The following is a 13083-nucleotide window of genomic DNA, read 5'->3' as shown; positions in this document are numbered from 1 at the left end:
CCCCACCAGTGCATGAATCCATGCACTGGGACTCTAGTAAAAAATAAAAAACAAAAAACATTGACCCTAGCTGGTTTGGCTCAGTGAGTAGAGCGTCAGCCTGTGGACTGAAGGGCCGGGGTTCTATTCTGGTCAAAGGCATCTACTTTGATTGCAGGTTCCCCAGCCCTGGTCGGAGTGCATGCACAAGGCAACCAACCAATGTGTCTCTCTCACATTGATGTTTCTCTCTGTCTCCCCCCCCCCCTCCCCCCCCCCGTCCCTTCCACTCTCTCTAAAAACCAATGGAAAAATATCCTCCGGTGAGGATTAACAAATAAATAAATAAAAATAAAAAACATTGGAACCTCCGGCCAATGGGGTGCCAGCCTGGGGGATGTGGGATTATGGGCAACTCCTTGCCTGCCCCTGGTGTCCAGGAGAAAGTCAATGCAGGTGTGCGTCCCGCAGCCCGTCAGGAGGGCTAGAACTGGAAGAGGGATGTCCTGCTCCCCAGAGACTGCACAGGGAAGGGTGGGGAGGAGGGTGCCACCTCCCAGCCCTGGAGCGCGTCCTGGGCACCGGCACTGTGTGCGCTCTGGTCTGCAACCTCTCCGCCTGTGCAGGTGTGGGCATCCTGTGAGCATCTGGTGGGGAGCCCACAGCACCCCTCCCCCAGCTCTGATCCCTTTGTCTCACTTTCCCCTATTCCCATCTGTCTGCCGGTCCGTTCCCCACAGGTTTCGGCGCACACGACCCCGCCGGGGTTCCTCTGGCGGTCGCCTTAGCGGCGCAGCCCAGGCCTGGGGCTCCCGAGAGGAGAAAATCATGAATGAAATGGATGCAGTGCTCCGGTCTCCCCGCCCTCCCGGTCCAGGCAACCTCAGCGCGGGGGCGGTGCCTGCGGGGACTCCGAGCCCAGTCGGGGAGAGAGGAAGCCCGGAGATGCGGATCAGGGATTGAGGGTCCGCGACCCGGCCCCGCGCGGGCCCAGGGCGCAGCCGGGCTCCCCGCCCCCAGCCGCCAGCCCCGCCGGCCCTGCGCCATTCCGGGCGCGGCGCGAGCCCTCCCGCCGGCGGGGCGGGGCGGAGCCGGGCTGGGCTGGAGGGTGCCGAACCCACCCGGCGGCTGCGCCCGCGACTCCGCAGCTGAGGCGCATTGGTGGGGCGGTCCGGCCCAGGAGCGCGCACGGAGAGCGGGACGGAGCGCCGGGCGCACAGAAGGACGGCCGGACGCCCCCGCACACGCAGACGCACACAGCTCGGCGCGGCTCCCGTCACACACACGCACACACATACACACTCGCGCAGACACTTACAGGGACACACGCAGATACACGCACCCTCGCGCGCGAACCTCCGCCCGCCCGCTCGCCGGCGCCTGGAGCCCGCTCTGGCCGGTAAGTGTGGCGTTTCCGTCGGCGCCTTTGTGTGGGGAGCCGGAAGGCGGAGGGTGCGCGGTCCCTCCCGGAGCGGCCTCGCCACTGACACCTCCTCCAGCCCCCCGGGGACCAAAGCTGGCGCCCGCCCCCGCCACGCCCCCACGGGGCTCCCAGCGCCCCCGGACGGGGGTGGGGTCCCCACCCAGGGGAGGAGGGCGGGCGCTGGAGAGTCGCGAAGGAGCAGCAACCATTCCCCGCGGAGCTCGGACCCAATTCCATGGAGGGATCGGGATAGGGGTCCGGGTCCCAGCCTCTGCGGCCGAGGCCAGTGCGCGGCTCTGGGCTGCGTCGCCTCTCCAGGTCTGCAGCTCCAGGGGGAGACTGGACGTCGCCGCCAGCCCGTTTGCTTGGAAACCGCGGCTTCCTCGCCTCGCTTCGCGACCCCAAACCCCACAGCTTCACCCACCCACTCCCCACCCACCGCCCAAATAAAAGCCCAGTGCGTTCCCCACCCCCAGCATGCCCCCTTTTCCTGCAAAGCCTGCAGATGGCCTGCGTCTGAGCCAGGAGGGGCTACCTCACCAAGGATCATGTCAGGACCAGTTGAACCTTTGGAACTCATTTAACCCCCTCCTTTTACAGGTGGGGAAACTGAGGCCCGGTGAGATGGCTTGACCAAGGTCACCGGAGAGTTAGCGGCAAAGCCTGCATTAGAATCTAGGGTCCCGGGCTTTCATACTCCTTTCCCCAATATACAATTCGCTCCTGTTCCCATTGAAGACCCAGAACGCCAAAATTCATCTTGGTGTATCAGGAAAGTCTTTGTAATTCCTACCTCGCCCCCACTTGGAGCGTCATGTGCCATTCATTTGCTACCATCCTTACTGAAAAAAAAAAAAAAAAAGAGGTTAGCGTTTAATTTGCCTCATTCTGCCCAGAGGAGGGCTTTCTTATGCAAGCACTCCAGGTTTGGGATTTAGTTTGGGATAATGAATCAGTCCTGAACGGGAAATCAGATACCACGGTGTTCATCCTGGCTCTCCCAGGAGTCCCTGAGCCTGTGTCCTCGATTGGACCAGGTGATGTAGCATCCAAGGAGCCATCCCTCCCCCCACTTTGACCTGCCTGCGTGCCTTCCCAGTCACTCTTCCCTCCTCTGTAAAGGCTAGGTCTTTAATCCCACCAGCCTCTTCCATCATCGCTTTGTGGAGGTCCCCCAGTCCTTCATGTCGGGCCACCTCTTCCTTCTTGATGTTTGTTGGGTGTTGCTGACAAAGCAGCTAGGGAAGCTTGAGTTACAGGCTCTGGTGGCAGCTCAGAGCAAGGCTTCCTCAAGGGCAGCCGGGTGTCCCCAGAGCTGGCACAGAGAAGGTGCCCCAGGAGGTAAGGTGAAGGAGTGCAAGCTGGATGGTGACTGGATAGTCATTCACCTTTGAAGAGACTCCGTTGGATGGGATAGTTGACAAGGAGAGCAGTAATCAGTGTCTAGGGGCCTGAGGCTCTAGTCCAGTGGTTCTCAACCTTCCTAATGCTGCGACCCTTTAATACAGTTCCTCATGTTGTGGTGACCCCCAATTTCATTGTTACAAATTGAACATAATTAAAGCATAGTGATTAATCACAAAAACAATATGTAATTATATATGTGTTTTCTGATGGTCTTAGGCAACCCCTGTGAAAGGGTCATTCGACCCCCAAAGGAGTCGCGACCCACAGTTTGAGAACCGATGCTCTAGTCTCAAGAGCTTCCTTCTTGCGTGGGATAAACAGCCTGGCATGGGGCAGAGCCACAGTGACCAGGTGATGTGATGCCAGGATCCACCATTCACATTGCAGGCCACCTAATGGCAGTGTGCTTTGGAAGAACCATTTGCACAGACTTCTTAAGGAGTAGTGGCCCTTGGGTTTTCGCAGGGCAGTAGCTCCCACCCTGAGAGCGAAAAGATTGGGGTTCCAGGCCCAGACTTCCTTACTGGCCGGACATGGGTCTCAGTTCCTCCATCCAAAAAAATAAGATAATTGGATTGAAGAGTTTCAGGAGATCTTTCAGGTCTGAACTCTTGGGGGGTGGAAGGCACTTTTTTTTTTTAAATATATTTTATTGATTTTTTACAGAGAGGAAGGGAGAGGGATAGAGAGTTGGAAACATCGATGAGAGAGAAACATTGATCAGCTGCCTCCTGCACACCCCCCACTGGGGATGTGCCTGCAACCAAGGTACATGCCCTTGACCGGAATCGAACCTGGGACTTTTCAGTCCGCAGGCCAATGCTCTATCCACTGAGCCAAACCGGTTAGGGAGGGAGGCACTTATTGATTTAACAGCTATGGGCTGATTGGATATGTGTGCTAGAGGGAGGAAGGAATTAGAAGTGATGGCTTTGATCTTGAGTGATTTTGGTTGTCCTTTTCTATTACTCTGTGAGGGAATAAGATGAGATGAGATCATGTAAGTAGGGTACTTAGCATGGGGTATAAAATAAGCTCAGGAATTGGTAGCTTTAGGGCAGTGGTTCTCAACCTTCCTAATGCCGCAACCCTTTAATACAATTCCTCATGTTGTGGTGACCCCCAATTTCATGGTTACAAATTGAACATAATTAAAGCATAGTGATTAATCACAAAAACAATATGTAATTATATATGTGTTTTCCGATGGTCTTAGGCGACCCCTGTGAAAGGGTCGTTCGACCCCCAAAGGGGTCTCGACCCACAGGTTGAGAACCGCTGCTTTAGGGCCTCAGCATTATGGTTATACCCTCCCCTTCTTCCTTTTTCAGATTGCCTAAGGACGTGAGACTTTAGGGCCTCAAAGTCCCTCTTCCTCAAAACCCTCTCCCCACTGACCTATTCCTAGAGTTAGGGCTCATGCAACCTCCCTGGGAGAAATTGCACTTTTGTTTACCAGGTATTTCACACCTAAGTGTGATTGCACTTATTAATTTATATAGTGTCAACACTCTTCTTACACTCTCTCACTTATAACTTAATCCTCATAGCACGCACATGAGATCAATAGTGTTACTGCTGCCATTTTGTAGATGGGGAAGTTAAGACTCAGTTTAACTTATCTACAGGGGTGTCCTGTGAAAGCCTCTGAGCCAGAGAGCTGTGCCTCCTGCTCAGGTATCTGACTCCAGATTCTGAACTCTTTCTTCTCTGTCATGTTGCCTGTCCTTTTCCAAAACCTCCCCTAAAAAAAGAGATTGGAAAAAGTTGAGAAGATGGAGGGGTTTTATTCTTCCGGGAGATCAGGAATGACTTCTTGGAGATGCCAGGTAGCGTTTGAGCTGGGTCTAAATGATTTGTACAGTAGAAGAAAGGAGGGGAAATATCACTAGTGGAAACAGCATGAGCAGAGAATAGGCCGTGGGGGGCTCTAGGGCATGTGTAGAAACTGGAAAGTGGTTCATTCCAACTGGTGCAAAAAGGTTAAAAGAGGAGCAGTGAGAAGGAAGTCTAGGTATGAGGGTGGAGACAGTGTCTGGGGGCATTGAGTGCTGAGCTAAGGGGTTGGTCTTTAGTTTTTTAGTTTGGGAGAGACATGATCAGACCTGGCCATTAGGAAACCCACCCTGACTCCCCTGTGGAGAACAGATTGGAGGGAGAAAACCTGCTGGCAGGGAGCCAGGTAGGAAACATTGGGGTGTCCAGATGAGAGATAAGGAGGGTTGGGGACTGGGAGTGGTTGTAAGAATGAAGAGAAAAAGGAGTTGATGCAGGAGACTGCAGTGGCAGCTGGTTGGATATGTGTGCTAGAGGGAGGAAGGAATGAGAAGTGATGACCAGGCTTTGATCTGGAGTGGCTAAGGATGCCATTCACAGAAAGAGTCCAACGGGGAAGAGTGGGGAGGCTTAGGAGTGGAGGCCATGGATCTGATAGGGAACCATAAAGAATCCTCCTACAAGGCTGGCTGACCGAGCATCCCAAACTGTTAAGCGCTGGCTTGTTCATTCACTCTTCCATTGTCCAAATACATTTAAACATCTGTCACATGCCAGGTTGTCCTAGGCCAGTGATGGCGAACCTTTTGAGCTCGGCATGTCAGCATTTTGAAAAACCCTAACTTAACTCTGGTGCCTTGTCACATATAGAAATTTTTTGATATTTGCAACCATAATAAAACAAAGATGTATATTTTTGATATTTATTTTATATATTTAAATGCCATTTAACAAGGAAAAATCAACCAAAAAAAATGAGTTGGCGTGTCACCTCTGACACGTGTGTCATAGGTTCGCCATCACTGTCCTAGGCTCTAGGGACACATCGCTGAAAAAGGTGAACTTCCTGCCCAACCTCTACCAAGGTAGACGGAAAATGAAATATCAGCAAATATATAACATTTCAAGGGGGTGGGCAGTGCTCTGAAGAAAATTATGCAGGGTGAGGAGTGACTGGGGGACAAGAGTGGAGGAAGAGATTTGCCTTTAAATAGAATTGTCTTTAAGAAGGTGATATTTGGCCCTCGCTGGTTTGGCTCAGTGAATAGAGCGTGAGCCTGCGGACTGAAGGGTCCTAGGTTCTATTTCAGTCAAGGACACATGCCTGGGTTGTGGGCTTGATCCCCAGTAGGGGATGTGCAGGAGGCAGCCAATCAATGATTCTCTCTCACATTGATGTTTCTATCTCTCTTTCCCTCAACCTTCTCCTCTGGAATCAATAAAGATATGTTTTTTAAAAAAAAAAGAAGGTGATATTTGGACAAAGACCTGAATGAAGTGAGGAGGAGACCTGGGAGAAGAAAAGTATTCTAGGAAGAGGAGACCACAAAAGTGGGCTTTATCTTTCCCCTGCGGCAGGCAGCTCCTGGTACTCCCATGTCCCAGAGGAAGAAACAGAGGCTCAGAGAGGTCAGGCCCTGGCCTGGGGCTGTGGGAGGAGGAGGTAGCAGAGCATAAGATTTCAGCCAGTTCTCTTTGCCTCCACATCCATCTTTTTCCTGAGGATCATGGTTGCCTTAGGGTGCATGACCTCAGAATTGTCAGCCTGTCGTGTTTTGAGGGCTTCTGCCCTTGATTAAAAACCTCTGTTGACAGCCCACCCTAGGGCCTGGTTCCCAACAGTCCACTGGCACAAGGCAGTGGGAGAATCAACCATCCTCGGCCCAGGCTCTATCCTGTCTTCTCCATCAGGCACCTGAGCAGGACCAGAGTGATCACTCACCTGCTCTCATGCCAGTCCCTAGCCCTTCTGAATGCCTGTTAGCTCCTGTACAAACTGGAGTTATGATGTCTTCTTCACACAAGGGTCTAGTGAAATAGATTGGGAAGTACATGGCACATAGTAGGTGTACAGCTGAGATTTACTCAATCTGAATTGAGACCCTTTTCAACCTTGACTCCTGGTCCCATCTGGCTTTGCTTTCTTTCCCATTCCATTTGACTTCCTGGCTCACACTCTTCTCTCTCCTGACAGAGGAGCCGCAGACCAGCTAATGCAGCCTCTGCTAGGCCCTGCGTCTGAATCAGTTTACCTGATTCTTCCACCAAACCCTAAAGTGCCAGGATCTTCCCAGCTTAGCTGAGCCCGAGCACAGAAGGGTTAAATCAGAGGCTGAGGGAGGGGCCCTGACAAAGGACTAGACCCTGCAGTGGGGTATGGCAGGAGCTAGGGGCCTACCTAGCTGCAGGTGGGGGCAAACCTGGCTCTGAACTCCAGCTTCCTCTCTGTGAGTGCTACAAGCTCCATGAGATGTGGCTTTGTAAGCAGTGAAGCTCCCAGCAGATGTCAAAAAGAATCATTCTGGGTGATCTGTCGTTAGGCACAGGTGGCCCTGGCAGTCCAGGCTTGGCATCAGGGACACCTAGAGCTGAAACCTAAGGCCGGTGGGGACCAGAACACAAAATCATTTGTGATCAGGGTGGGTGTGTAGCCAGTACAGGCTAGGCTGGCATTCTAGTTCCAGTGGAGGGGGGCCTCCATCCTGGAAGACAGATGAGCAAGACAGAGACTGTGCCTGCCAGGGCAGAAGGCAGAAGGCCAGGTGCTAGGACTGGGCCAGCTTCAGAGCCAGACAAGCAACCGTGAAACTGAGTGTTGTTAAAATTCTTAGCAGCGATAATATCAGTTAACATATAGTATACTCTATACAAGGCATTCTTCTAAGATTGTCCTGTTCACTCATCTCAACAATATTATGAGTTAGGTGCTATTGCTGGTCCATTTTACAGATGAGAAGACTGAGGCACAGAGAAGTAAAGTATCTTGCTCAAGATCTGGCAGCCAGTGAGAGAGCCTTGATTCATGCCCGAGCAGCCCAATCCCAAAGCCTGTGCTTTGTGGTGATTTTAATGAGCTCTTTATACATGCTCCAACTCTAGCCTGCTTTTCGTTTATTTTTCCAAGAAATATGTCTTGAATATGTACCCAGTGCCACATAGAGTATTAAGCATGGGAAACAGGAAAGTTCATATAACAGTCTGTAAACCTAATGGTTTACATAAAGGCTGGGCCTAGCGTGGCGGTAAACTCCGTTTGAAGCCTGCTTCTTCCACTTACCAACTGTATGACCTTGAGCAAGTGACTCAGTCTCTTCATGTCCCGATCTCCATACGTGTAGGAGGGGCTGATAACTGGGTTTAGCTCATAGGGTTATAGTGAGAAATGAATGATGTCATGCACAGTGCTTGGCACGGTACCCAGCACACAGTAAGTACTCGGCAATAAGAGGCCGCAAGGATTGGAACCCACAGTGTGAGGCGGGGGTACAGGAATCAATAGATGATTACCAAACGCAGAGGTGGAAACAGAAAAGAGAGTACCCAGATCTTCCTGAGGGAGTCGGGGAGGGTTCCGCTGAGGAGGCGACATTTGAGCGGGGTGTTGGAAGGGTCTTTAAGAGTTTTCCAAGCAGAGGAGGGAAGAGGGGGCCTTTCCAGGGAAGACAGTGCATTCCAAGGCATTATTGGTAAGAGCGAGTGTCAAACTAAATGGAAATACCAGAACGCCCCCACAAGAGGTGTGATCTCGCCTTCACGTTTGTGATCGCCTGTTTTCTCCTTGTAAATTAAACTGTATGCCTGGGGAATAGAGGGGATGTAGACAGACGGGGCAGAATGGAGTGTTTTCAGTCTAGGAGAGCAGAGTTAAACCAGATGAACGTTGAACTCTGAAATCCTGCTCTTACTTTGGGCTCCTGTCCACCAAAGGGTAAGACTATCCACAGCACAGGTAAGGCCTGTTCTCATCATTACAGCTGAATAGGCCTCCATCAATGACTGGCGTGGGTGGGGTCTGCCCTCCACACTTGGTGGGGCAGCTTTTGCCTAGGCTCCATGGCCCAAGGCCTGGTTTCCCTGGTACCCGGAGCGCCCCCTGCTGGTTTCCTGCCGCTCCACCACCATCTGCCTCATTAAACCATGACAGCCCCAGAACTGAAGCTTGACCTTAAAGAAAGGTCAGCCTGTAGCACCTCTGTAGGCTGGGCCTCTCCGGCACACTTCCATCTTCCCTTTCCTTGGGTCTCTGCCACACTCACACCCCCGTCTCCTAACAGCAGAGCAGGATGGAGGAGAAGTCATCATTTATCCGGGCACATCCCAAGCAGAGAACACTCAGACCCTGTGTTTGGGATGCAGAACACTCCAAGTTTGCAGTCTGCTCAGACGTGGGGACAGATGGCTGGACAGTGGACAGCTGGGCAGAGAGGGTAGGCAGCTTGGCAGGATAGAAATAGCAGTGAACTAAGCATTGGGAGTCCTGGGCTCAGCGCCTATCTCTCCACAAGTTTTGCTGCACGTATCAGTCTGGGTCCTTTGGTTGCCAGCAACAAAAACTGATCTTGGGAACTTAGGCAGAAGAGCTACTTATCAGAAAGCGTTGGGGTATGACACAGAATGACAGGTGGCTGACCCCTGGTCTTGGGCCCTTCCTATGACAAGGAACAGACAGGGCGCCAGAAGAAGAGAGAGAACTCCTGAAACAAAAATCAGGATTTTGTTAACCACCTGGAAATAACTGTTCGCACACCATGTGACCTGAGGCAAGTCACTCTTGCCTCCGTTTCCCTACCTGGATGTTCTAAAACTGGCCTCTCTCCTGCATTCCTGTTTCCAGTGTGCTTTTCGCTGAGAAAGCTCCCTGCCCTGGTTCCAGGTGGCACCTTCCTCACCTTGGGAATGAATGATGAGAGAGTGAGGAGAGGAATGATGAGAGAATGATGAGAGAAGAGCTACCCTGCAGCTCTTCCCGATAAGGAGGGCAAGCCCTCTCCTTGCGCATGCGTGCTCTGGGACCTGGGGCTCATTTGCATGAGGTCGTCAGCCTGACCCCTTGTTCTGGAACCAGCATGTCCTCTGCCCCTGCACACTGACCATGCTGATGAGATCTGGATGGCATGTGGGCTTTTCCTGGCTGTCGTTGGGAAGCTCCTAGCTAGAGTCTGCCGTTCCAGAGTCCCCGAAGCCACCAACCCCAAGACCCTGCCATGCCCTCCATTTGACCGTTTGTACATCTACAGACTCAAGCCTTGTGCTGAACACCTGGGTGCAGAGGTGGCTGAGGGTGTTGGGATGCTCCTAGTCACTGGAAGCCCAGTGAGGAGGCAGGTGCATAAACAGCTGCCTATAGCAGCAGACAAAGTAAGAGGCAGAGGGAAGTGTAAGATGGGGAGGGGTGGGGGGGCCTAGATGAGAGAGCTTGATTCTTCCCAGAGATCAGGGAGTGCTTTGTGGAAGAGGTAATGTTGGGGATGAGTAAGACTGGGCAGGAGGGGGAAAGGAAATTCTAGGCTGAGGGAACAGCATAAACAAAAGCCTAGAGGTGGGAGTAGACAGGTCTGATTCAGGGAATGGGGGAGTCTGCTGGGGTCAGAGCTTCAGGAGGGTAGTAGGAGCTCTGTGTTGACAGAAAGGGGTGTCTAGAGGGCCCCAGCAGCTTTGGAGTGTATAGCCCAAGGTAGAGGGCTTGTTAGTCTGGGGTTGGGACAGGAGATTCCTGGGGGCTCAGCCTCCCATCTAAGAATCCTGGTTTCAGCACCCCAGCTCCTCCTCTGCCTCCCTCCCCAAACCTGTCAGCTGTCTCTCTGCCTAAGCAGTTATTACTCTGCCTAAGTCATGAGCACCCCTGGCATCCACTACAGGATGCCTCTTAACTGCACCCACTCACCCCACATCCCACCCCCAGGTAGAAGTGAAGTGCTCCCGCCTAACCGGTTTGGCTCAGTGGATAGAGCGTCGGCCTGCGGACTGAAGGGTCCCGGGTTTGATTCCGGTCAAGGGCATGTACCTTGGTTGCGGGCACCTCCCCAGTAGGGAGTGTGCAGGAGGCAGCTGAATCGATGTTTCTCTCTCTCCCTCTCCCTTCCTCTCTGTAAAAAATCAAAATATATTTTTTTTTAAAAAGTGAAGTGCTCCCAACCCATCTTGGATGGACCTCTGATAGAATACATCATCCAGCCACAGCAGTTACCTATTCTGTCTCCCCAACCAGCCCCGATCTCTGAGAAGATGGGGCAGGCTGGGCCAGGGGTCTGCAGCACCCAGCACGGTGGAGTCGCTGTGTAGTGCACATTACCTTCACACATGTGAATGCACTGATGATGTGATGATATTGAAGCTGCAAGGGACTTAGAGTCTGACCACTTGCTTTATAGATGAGACCTCAGGGACCCAGGGTGAGAGGGAATTGCCCCAAGTCATAAGCATGTTGAGGACAGAATTTCAGTGAGGCTTTTGATGCACAGAGGCACCGTTCACAAGAGCCCAGAGGAGGAAACAATCCTGATGCCCATCGCCTGATGAACGGAAAAATAAAATATAGTACATTCTTTCAGTCAAATAGTCAGCCAGAAAAGGAATGAAGTACTGTTACAATTGCATGAACCTTGAAAACATTATGCTGAGCAAAAGAAGCCAGACACAAAAGACCTACATACTTTATATGATTCCATTTATATGAAATAATCAGAATAGGCAAACATATGGAAATATGAAGCTTAGTGGTTGCCAGGGCCTGGGAGAGGGGAGAATAGGTAATAACTCTTTCATGGGTATGGGGTTTCCTTTCGGGGTGATGAAAACGTCTGGAACTGGATAATGGTGTTGGTTGAACAGCATTGTGAATGTATTAAGTGCCATTGAATTGTATACCTTGAAATGGTTAAAATGATGAATTTTATGTTATGTGAATTTTGCTACAATAAAAAAAAAGGAGTTAGTTGGGGCCAGAACAGATGCCCTAAGCTGGGGCTAATGTCCGTTTCTTAGAGCTGCTGGCTCCACTTCCTGTTACTAACCTCCCCGGCCCAGGCCATGGGTGGAGGAGCCTGTGGCACCTCTCCGTGTGGGGAGCCCCATGGTCGGGCGGGAGAGGGCTGCCCACCCCAGGAGGCAGGATTCCCGGCAGCCAGGCCTGCTTCTTGCTCGTGTTCTTCTGCTGAGGCTTAGCCCCCATCGCTTCCTCATCCCATTGACCAACCTACTTCCAGTTAGCACCAAATGTTCCATACATCTCGCGCCCCCGGGCCTGGCTCTTGCTATGTGCACTAGAAAATGGAGGTCTTTCCCTTGTGATCCCTCCTCCACCTGGAAACATCCTTTAGGAACCAGTTGCTATCTTCCCCTTGGAGAAGACGTCCTCCTCCCCCCGCCCCCCGCCCCCTCACCACAAGCTGAGCTGAGCTCTTCCCAAGGTGTCACATGCATGTATCAGTGAAAGCAGACGTGGGTACATCATGTTTGCACATGTGTCTCCCCAGGAGGACTGGGAGCTGTGGAGGGAGGGGCCGGGCATGTCCGTCACTGTATTCCCGGGACAGCTCTGGTGCCTGCTCATAGGAGATGCTCAGCAACTGCTTGTTAAATAAGGCAAATGGCCTTGGTTCCCTCCCAGACATTCTCCATCACTGAGGGAGGGACAGGCGAGGTGATGTCCCTTTGTCTCCAGGGTTTTCTGGTTCGAAGAGCAACAGTGGGTGGCCACTCCAGCAAGTCGCTGCCTGTTGTCACGGTTTTCTGCTCCTTTGCCCACTGATAGAAGTGGAGAAGGAGCTAGAAGGAGCCTGCAGCAATCTTCTGCAAGCAGCTATTTCTGCTCTTGGCGAGGAGAAGGGAGGGCAGTGCCCAGAGACTGGGCTTCTCCATGTAGCCTGAATGGACCATCTTCTCTGGGAATCTAATTAAAACCCTCCCCTGAACAGCCTAGACATGTGGGTTTGGGCTGAGGGTACCTGGAGTCCTTCGACTGCAGGTTCTTATTCCATTTTCCTCTACAGACTCGAGGTGCTACTCTTTCTGCTTTTCTGATTATGAAATTAGTCATTTTCTAGGAAGCTTATTTATAGAGTCCTCTGCACGCATGCAGCACCAAGCTATTCTGAACACAGCTTGGGGCCTGGGAGGCTTAAGGTGTAAAAGCGTCTGTGAGTCACCCTTGGGGCCCCTTCCAGAGGTATCTGGATCCCTTGGTTACTTTTCTGCACCCAGCTAGGGGGCAGCCCTCAGGGACTGTCCTTAGGCGGGGGTGTTCTTTAGGATAAAGAAAAAGCTCTTTCTCAGAACGGGGAGGTTAGGGATAAGCGGGTGGGTTTTTTGTGGTTGTTTTTTTTGTTTTTATCCTCACCAGAGGATATTTTTCCATTGATTTTTAGGGAGAGTGGAAGGGAGGGGGAGAGACACAGAGAGAGAAACATCCATGTGAGATTGGTTGCCTCTCACACACACCTTGACCAGGGCTGGGAATCAAACCTGCAATCAAGGTACGTGCCCTTGACCAGAATCAA

At 52.0% G+C, this 13083-nt stretch overlaps 1 protein-coding gene across 1 annotated transcript in view; it reads left to right on the top strand.

The window, feature by feature from the left end:
• Positions 1-386: 386 nt before the first annotated feature.
• PTPN5 (protein tyrosine phosphatase non-receptor type 5) overlaps positions 387-13083 on the top strand; it is a 46040-nt gene continuing 33343 nt past the window's right edge. Inside the window, exons 1-3 of the mRNA XM_059710858.1 lie at positions 387-435; positions 720-780; positions 827-1378. Of these exons, the coding sequence (XP_059566841.1) occupies positions 387-435; positions 720-780; positions 827-1378 (662 nt within the window). The remainder of the gene's footprint in view (positions 436-719; positions 781-826; positions 1379-13083) is intronic.

Source organism: Myotis daubentonii, chromosome 9 (genome assembly GCF_963259705.1).
Source record: "Myotis daubentonii chromosome 9, mMyoDau2.1, whole genome shotgun sequence".
NCBI classification, from domain to species: domain Eukaryota; kingdom Metazoa; phylum Chordata; class Mammalia; order Chiroptera; family Vespertilionidae; genus Myotis; species Myotis daubentonii.
Note: the sequence above shows the minus strand (reverse complement) of the source record. Positions and strands in the feature narration are given on the sequence as shown.